Raw genomic sequence first — 8,266 nt, 5'->3', positions numbered from 1 at the left:
TGAGTTCCTGGTGCACAGCATATTTTTATACATTTCAAAATGATCACCACAGTAGATCTAGTTACCATCTATCATCATATGAAGCTATTACACAGCTATTGACTATAGGCTTCACTGTACATTTTATACCCATGATGCATTTATTTTGTAACTGTACATTTGTACCTGTTAATTTCTCTCAGCTACTTTTTCCTCCCTCCGACCCTCTCCCATCTGGCAACTACCTATTTGTTCTCTGTATCTAGGACTCTGTTTCTGTTTTGTCATGTCTGTACATTTGTACTATTTTTAGATTTCACATGTCAGTGAAATCACACTGTCTCTCTCTATCTGACTTGTTTCACTTCTCATAATACCCTCTAGGCCCATCTATGTTGCCACAAATGGCAAGATTTAATTCTTTGTCTAAGTAATAGTCCATTGTATATATATTCCATTACTTATCTATTCATCTATTGATGGGCATGTAGGTTGATTCCATGTCTTGACTATTGTAAATTAATCTGCAAATGAACATAAGGGTGCATATATCTTTTTTTGGGGGCGGGGAGAGTGGTTTGGAGGTACTTCTTTATTTTTTAATTTTTAAATTAACTTTTATTGGATTTCCAATGTTGTGTTAGCTTCTGCTGTACAGCAAAGTGAATCAGTTTTACATATATCTTTTTGAATTAGTAATTTTTTCCTCTGGATAAATACCCAGGAGTGGAATTTCTGGATCATATGGTAGTTCTATTTACTTTCTGAGACAGTATTTTGCTCTAGAATATTTTTTTTTTTAATTTTCTGTTTTTAATATTGTGAGGAACCTCCATATGTTTTCTACTGTGCTAAATCAATTTGCATTGGTTTAGCACAACAGCGCATGAGGGTTCCCTTTTCTCCACGTCCTTGCCAACATTTGTTATTTGTTGTCCATCTGATAATAGCCATTCTGATAGGTGTGAGGAGATATCTCATTGTGGTTTTGATTTGCATCTATCTGATGGCTAGTGATTTTGAGCATCTTTTGAGTGTAAGTCATCTGTATGGAATTTTTTGGAAAATGTCTATTTAGGTTCTCTGCCCATTTTTTAAAACAGATTTTTTGAGTTATGCTTTCTTTGTCTATTTTGAATATTAACTTCTTATCATATATTGTTTGCAAATATTTCCTCCCATTCAGTAGGCAGTCTTTTTGTTTTGTTGATAGTTTCCTTTGTTGTGGAAAGGATTTTTTTGTTTGATGTAGTCCCCTCTTAAAAATTTTGCCTTCATTTCCCTTGCTTGAGGAGATATAGCAAAAAGAATTAAAATTTGCCATCTCCCGCAGTATGGATAGACTTGGAGGGCATTATTTTATGTGAAATAGGTCAGACAGAGAAAGGCAAATACTATATGATATTACTTATGTGCGGGACCTAAAAAACACAAAAACTAGTGATTATAGCAAAAAAGAAGCAGACTCACGGATACAGAGGACAGGCTAGTGGTTATCAGTGTGGAGAGGAAAGTGGGAAGGGCAATATAGGGGTAGGGAAAAAAGGGTTTTATGGGATTTTATGGAATCATGTGTGTGAATCTTGAAAACTGTAAAGTGCTATAGAATTTAAAGAATCTTTCACTTAATAAATAAAAACCTAGGTATATTAGTAAGATATAATGCACGTGAAGAGAAACTATAACCTTGATTCCTAGAGGGATAAACTAATATGCCAACAGTGTTAAAGGATGATTTCTCTTCCATAAAACTGTTTGCTTTTACTAAAATAGAGTACTGTATTTATGTAATTTTTAAAAGAGAAATGATTACTAATAACTATATGTGACAGTCACTAGATTTTCATTTTTACAGAGAAATTCAATTTCTTTAGCCTTTGAGAATTTAAGTTTATATCCCACCGTGGAATTTCATATGACCATTTTCTTCACTCCAGAGAGTTTTATATCTCTGAAAATTGTTAAAAGAATAAATGAAAATTTGGGTATTAGCTAAAATTATCAATAGTTTTAACAACAGATATTTTAATTTTTGTCTCCAAAATTAAGTTTTGTGAATGTCTTGGTGAGCAAAACCAAACTTCACTCTTTGTTACAGTCTAACAGCAGGTAAAGGCACTTATCAAATGATCACTTAAAAGGATAAATGCCATAAATGAGAGGTACACGGTAAGCAAGTAAATTTGTGGGTATTTGACTAAATCAGGGAGACCACAAAAAGATTTTCTAATAAATGATGAGGCCTGAGCAACTAGTAATTAGGTAGAAGGATTTGTTGTAGTTCAGTTGCTCAGTTGTGTCTGACTCTTCATGACCCCATGGTCTGCAGCATGCCAGGTGTGGAAGGATAAGAATGCTCAAATATTCTGTGTTTTAAGGAAAAATGCTCAGTGCAAGACAGAAGGCTGTATGACTGGGAAATAAACATTTATGTTTAACTCATGAGCAATGGAAAGCCACAGATAATCTCCAGTGCAAGTAGGAAAAGTGGAATGATCATGTTTGCATTGAAATGATGACCCTGGCGTGTATTTCCTAAAGTGTGTTGCAGAGTTGGCAGGAGTGCATAAAGACAGACTGGGTAATAAGGTAGGTCTAGATAAAAGAGGATGGAACCAGGAGTGTGAAGATGGAAAGGAATGGAGGGGTGGGAAGTACAAAAGAGGAATGACTGATTTGTCTTGGTAATGGTTTTGATATGGAAAATTATGCAGGGGATGGTTTAAGATATGGGTAATGGTTTCTGATTTGCAAATTCACAACAAGTGAATCCATTTACTAAAATAGTGAGCTTTAGAAGAAGGCTTTGTGGTGGAAAGAGCAGGTGTTCAGCTTTTGATTGTGTTGAGTTGGAAATGTCTATCATATGGCAGTGGTACAAACTGGTTGGGAAATTTTTTAAAAGGCACCTATACTGAGATATAATTGTATTCATTCGTTCACGGCATCTTTAAATGCTTATTGCTTTCTTTTTGTGCTAAACAAACATTTTAAACCCCATATATTTAAACTTTTTTCCCTTACCCATTTATTTGAAATGTCACATTTAGTAAACACATGCTTATTATGTATTCTGCTGTAGTCTGTACTTAGGTTTTTAGATAGTTTGTGCTACTGCTACCTTCTGTGCTCTAAGTATTCTGCTTTCATAACTGGATAAAGTCCAAACTTTTCAGTTATCATTTCCAGCCTCTTTTTGTGTGTTTTGTAACCTATTCTCTGCTGCCTAAAATGTTGTCCCACCTATGCCCTTACCTTGCTAACTGCAAGTAATCATTTAAGTATCTGCGTTTAAGAGTCATTTCCTCTGTGAACTAGGATATTTTTTAGTAGAGGAACTGTGGTTGTTTTCTCTCTGGTCTAGTGCTACCTAGTGATCAATAAATACTTATTGAGTGACTACCCAAATAAAGAATGAATTAATCAGATCAATATTAGAAAAACTTCTTATCAACATTCTTATAAATAACATCATAATTTAGAGGAGATCCTGTGTGTTTGGTGCAGAGCTTGGGACAAGTAAGAATTTGGGGAATGAAGGAATAAAGGAAAAAATGCAATTCATCAGAAATAAAAGGATGAATTAAAAAGAGGGTTGGAAATAAAATTCAACTGAGGGCTTCCTTGATGGCCCAGTGGTTAAGAACCCATCTTGCGATGCAAGGGACACTGGTTTGATCCCTGACCCGGGAACATCCCATATGCCACAGAGCAACTAAGCCTGTGTGCCACAACTACTGAAGCCCACGTGCCCTGGAACTTGTGCTCCACAACAAGAGAAGCCACTGCATTGAGAAGTCCTCGCATCGCAACTGCAGTGTAGGCCCCACTCCCCCCAACAAGAGAAAGCCTGTGTGTAGCAACAAAGACTCAGCACAATGAAAAATAAATAAATAAATATTTAAAAAATTCAACTGATATTTGCAGTTTCTGGGATGAGATGTACACACTTAGCTAGTTTAAAGCCAGCTATTACTAGATTTGGGACAGACTACATGCTTCGAACAGTTCTGAAGGATGCATATGAGGACTTGTTTGCTACGGGAAGACTTCTGTCTTGGGATTGCTGGTCATTTAGCCACAAAGATATGAAACTCCCTAACTAAGGTGGTAGACAAGATAGTTCTCTAACATGTAGTATAAGTGGGAAGGTAAACCATCCAAGTGTTCTGAATAGTTAGGCATTGACAAGAGGGAATTAGTATGGCTTGGCCTCAAGAAACAAAGTACACTGAGGAACCTTATAGAAAGCAAAGAAGCTTTTAATTTAGAAAAATATAGCTTATGGTCTCAGCATTGCTTCCTGAAGCAAGGAAAATTTTCTAACTGTTGGCCTGATTCCGTAAGCTTGTAAAAGCCTGAAAAATAGAAAAATCAGTTCGAACATTATTACTATTTTTAAGAGAAAAAAAGACTCAGAAGATTCTCATCATGATGGAACACTTCTTACTTTTTATAGTAAAATATTAACAGCATCAGCCTCTTAAAGGCCTCCTTCATATCTTTATTTCTAAGGCTATAGATGAGGGGGTTCAACATGGGTGTGAATATCCCATAGAAGAGGGAAACGATTTTCCCCCAGTCCTTAGAGGTGGAAGAAGGTGGTTGTAGATACATGTATATGCCTGTTCCAAAAAAGAGAGAGACTACAACCATGTGAGACCCACACGTCCCAAAAGCTTTTCGTCGTCCTTCTGCCGATTTGATTCTCAATACTGCTTGAGCTATGAAGCCATAGGAGATGAGGATCAATGTCACTGGAATCAGCAGAATTAACACACTGAAGAAAAAAAGCTCAGCAACAATCGGCTTTGTGTCAGCACAGGACAACTTGAGAAGGGCAGGAACCTCACAGAAAAAGTGGTCCACTTCTTGATGACCACACCGTGGCATGTTAAGGGTCAAGGAGGACTGCAGCACTGAGTTGCTGAAGCCAGTGAACCAGGAGAAGGCTATCATCCTCAAGCAGAACCAAGGGTTCATGATGACAACATAGTGGAGGGGTCTGCAAATCGCCACATACCTGTCAAAGGACATAACAGCAAGGAGGAGACACTCAGTAGCACCCAGGGCCAGGAAGATGATGAGCTGGGCCACACAGCCGGCATAGCTGATAGTCTTCTTGTTGTGAGAAATATTTGTCAGCATATGAGGGACTGTGCTTGTGGTGTAACAGAGATCTAAGATGGACAGATTAGTAAGAAAGAAATACATGGGAGTATGAAGCTTGGGATCCAGAATGCACACCATCATGATGGACACATTGCCAAAGATGGTGGTTGTGTATGATATTAATAGTAACATAAAAAGAGGTTTTTGCAGCCAGGGCTTGTCTGAAAAGCCTAGTAGTACAAATTCTTTTGGCGAGCTCTCATTTGCCCAATTCATGATGACGCACTTATTTTTCATTCCTAAAAAGTATAAAATAGGAAAGTGATCAATAGATAATATTGACTACCCTTATTGTAACAGAACTGAATTTAGGATAATTATAGTGAATGATTCAACACCAAATATATAGTCAATTAAATAGAACCCTGTGAAATGTAATATGTGTATCATATGGTTAGAAAACAAATCTTCTATTTTTGTATTTATGTTTGAATTTATGAAGCAAATCATCACATTAAATGCCAACAATATGAACCTGTATGCATGAAACATGGGCAGTTACTTGTGCTCAATACATTTCAATTCTTCTGCCTTTTCTTATACTGCTAATTTACCTAAATAAATATTTTAAGAATAAATGCTGTTTTAATCCAGTAGTTTTTAATCCATGCTCAAAATGCTGAGTAATATAGAGGTTATAAGACCATCATGTAAAACTGAACTTGATCTAAAGAAATTATGCTTGTTTTAGTAGTATATTCTTGGGATATTTTTGAGCTATCTCTCTTAAATGACACATATGAACATCCATTCCCACAAAGAGCTATGATGAGTATTAGATGCTTTAATTCATGGTAAAAATATTATGACTAACTTGTGATTTACAATGATGATCACAGTTGACATCTCTCAGCATCTCCAAATACCTTGATGAAAACTGCAAAATGCATAAGCTAATTGTTGGCTTACTACCATGTGACAGGCATTGCTTAGTGACTGAAATAATTCTTTCTAATTCTCACCAAAACCCTAATAAATGGATATGATCTGCATTTTATTGCTACTGTGACTCAATGAGAATAAATAATTTGCATACTCTGTAATCTTAAGGCCAAGACTCAAAACCAGGATTTAAAGGGCATTCATTTTTATATATACCTTAATTCCACCTAAATATAGAGAAAGCAGCAAAGGAAGACACAACAGTTGTAAACAATGGAATCAAGGAGCCAATAATCCAATAAAGTTGATTTTCTTCAATCTGTGGAAGTTATCAGTTATTTAGTTATATGACCCAAGGGCACCTAAATTCCTTCAGTCTACTTTGCATGTTTAAATTATCATTGCTTAGACCTACCCTATTTGAATTTACAAACATAAAAATAGATAGTGCTGCTAGATTGACTTAAGAAAGAAGATAAAATAAGAATTGACATACTTTATACCAGAGTGAATACTTTTTTCCCCAAGTTAGTTACACTGATATATATAAACTATAACTTTAGCATGGGGGCTACATGAGAATGAATAGAGATGGTGCTAAGATCTATAATTCTTTCCATTACATAAAGTTTTAATTTTGGCTTTTTAGCTACAAATATACATTACTTAGTAAATACCAATAATACTCTCTCAGTTGAAAAATAGAAAAGGATGTAAGATTTGACTTATTTGTGTGTACATTTAAATTTTCACATGAAAAAGTTCCTACATTGATAAAGGATAGTCAAGATGAAAAATGTGCAGTTTATGACAAAAATGGTTAACATATTAAAATATAAGTAATTAGTACATAATAATTATGAGAAAAGACCACAACTCCAATAAAAAAAAAGAGCAGTGGATATAAATAGACAGGTTGGACAAGAACAAATATGAAGCAAAGGTGAAAATAGAAAACATGTGCAACTTTTTCATCAATAAAGAAACAAATCAAAACAGGGAAATGCTACTTTGTCTACTCACTGCTGCTGCTGCTGCTAAGTCGCTTCAGTCGTGTCTGACTCTGTGCGACCCCATAGATGGCAGCCCACCAGGCTCCTCTGTCCCTGGGTTTCTCCTGGCAAGAACACTGGAGTGGGTTGCCATGTCCTTCTCCAATGGATGAAAGTGAAAAGTGAAAGTGAAGTCGCTCAGTCGTGTCCGACTCTTTGCGACCCCATGGACTGTAGCTTACCACACTCCACCATCCATTGGATTTTCCAGGCAAGAGTGCTCGGAGTGGGTTGCCATTTCCTGCTCCTGTCTACTCCCTAGGTAGTGTTTTTAAAAAATCGCCTTAAAAGTTAGCTTTTCAGAACATTGCCTCTGTAGCTAGAGTCTCCCAGCATTTTATATCTGATCTGTATAAGTGAAAGTGAAAGTGTTAGTCACACTGTCAAGTCCAACTCTTTGCAACCTCGTGAACTGTAGCCTTCCAGGTCCTCTGTTCATGGGATTCTCCAGGCAAGAATATTGGAGTGGGTAGCTATTCCCTTCTCCAGAGGATCTTCCCAACCCAGGGACTGAACCCAGGTCTCTGGCATTGCAGGCAGATTCTTTACTCTCTGAGGATGGTTCTGGGCAAATTGGTGAATATCCTTGTGTTCAAAATTCACAGATTCTGTATTGATAATAAGAGAGTTACTGTATAAGTTTAATGCAGCAATGCCTACATATCTGAACTTAGGACAGCTCTGTAACATAGTAAGCATTTAATGAATGTGAACTAGTTGTCACTAATATCATCAAGAGCATTATTCATTATCAGTAAGTATTAATAGTAATAATGTATCATTATCTCCACTTCCTGTGTATATGAAAAAACAAATTACTATTTGTGGAGACAAAACATTACAATTTTATGATATTATAGTATGAAATGATTAAATGTTCATGTCATTTTTTCTTTGTGTCTAGCATAGTACTGAGAACATTGTTTCCCAGTAAATGATAGTCAAGTCAGTGGTTAGTAGGAGATATTGAGCTGCCTGAGGGCATGAGAGATAAAAACACTTTACTCAGCAGCTTTTTTTATTTCCTATTTCTGTTTCTTCACATCTTTTATTCAATACTCTTTCCCACATTTTGTATGTCACTGATGTCATTGATGTCAATGATGCTCATTCATCAGTCCATTTTTTACATTATCAGAAAAATGAAATTACCCTTTGTAAAGGACATTTTCAGCCCACTG

The 8,266-nt window shown here is 36.1% G+C and overlaps 1 protein-coding gene across 1 annotated transcript; it reads right to left on the bottom strand.

Moving 5' to 3' along the window:
- Positions 1-4,425: 4,425 nt before the first annotated feature.
- Positions 4,426-7,180, bottom strand: LOC133059124 (putative olfactory receptor 2B3). The gene is made up of 2 exons (XM_061146160.1): positions 7,057-7,180; positions 4,426-5,390 (listed from the first exon to the last, which is right to left on the bottom strand). The coding sequence occupies exon 2, from the start codon at positions 5,386-5,388 to the stop codon at positions 4,426-4,428; it is 963 nt and encodes a 320-aa protein (XP_061002143.1). The 5' UTR covers positions 5,389-5,390; positions 7,057-7,180.
- Positions 7,181-8,266: the final 1,086 nt, after the last annotated feature.

Source organism: Dama dama, chromosome 7 (assembly GCF_033118175.1).
Source record: "Dama dama isolate Ldn47 chromosome 7, ASM3311817v1, whole genome shotgun sequence".
NCBI lineage: Eukaryota > Metazoa > Chordata > Mammalia > Artiodactyla > Cervidae > Dama > Dama dama.
Note: the sequence above shows the minus strand (reverse complement) of the source record. Positions and strands in the feature narration are given on the sequence as shown.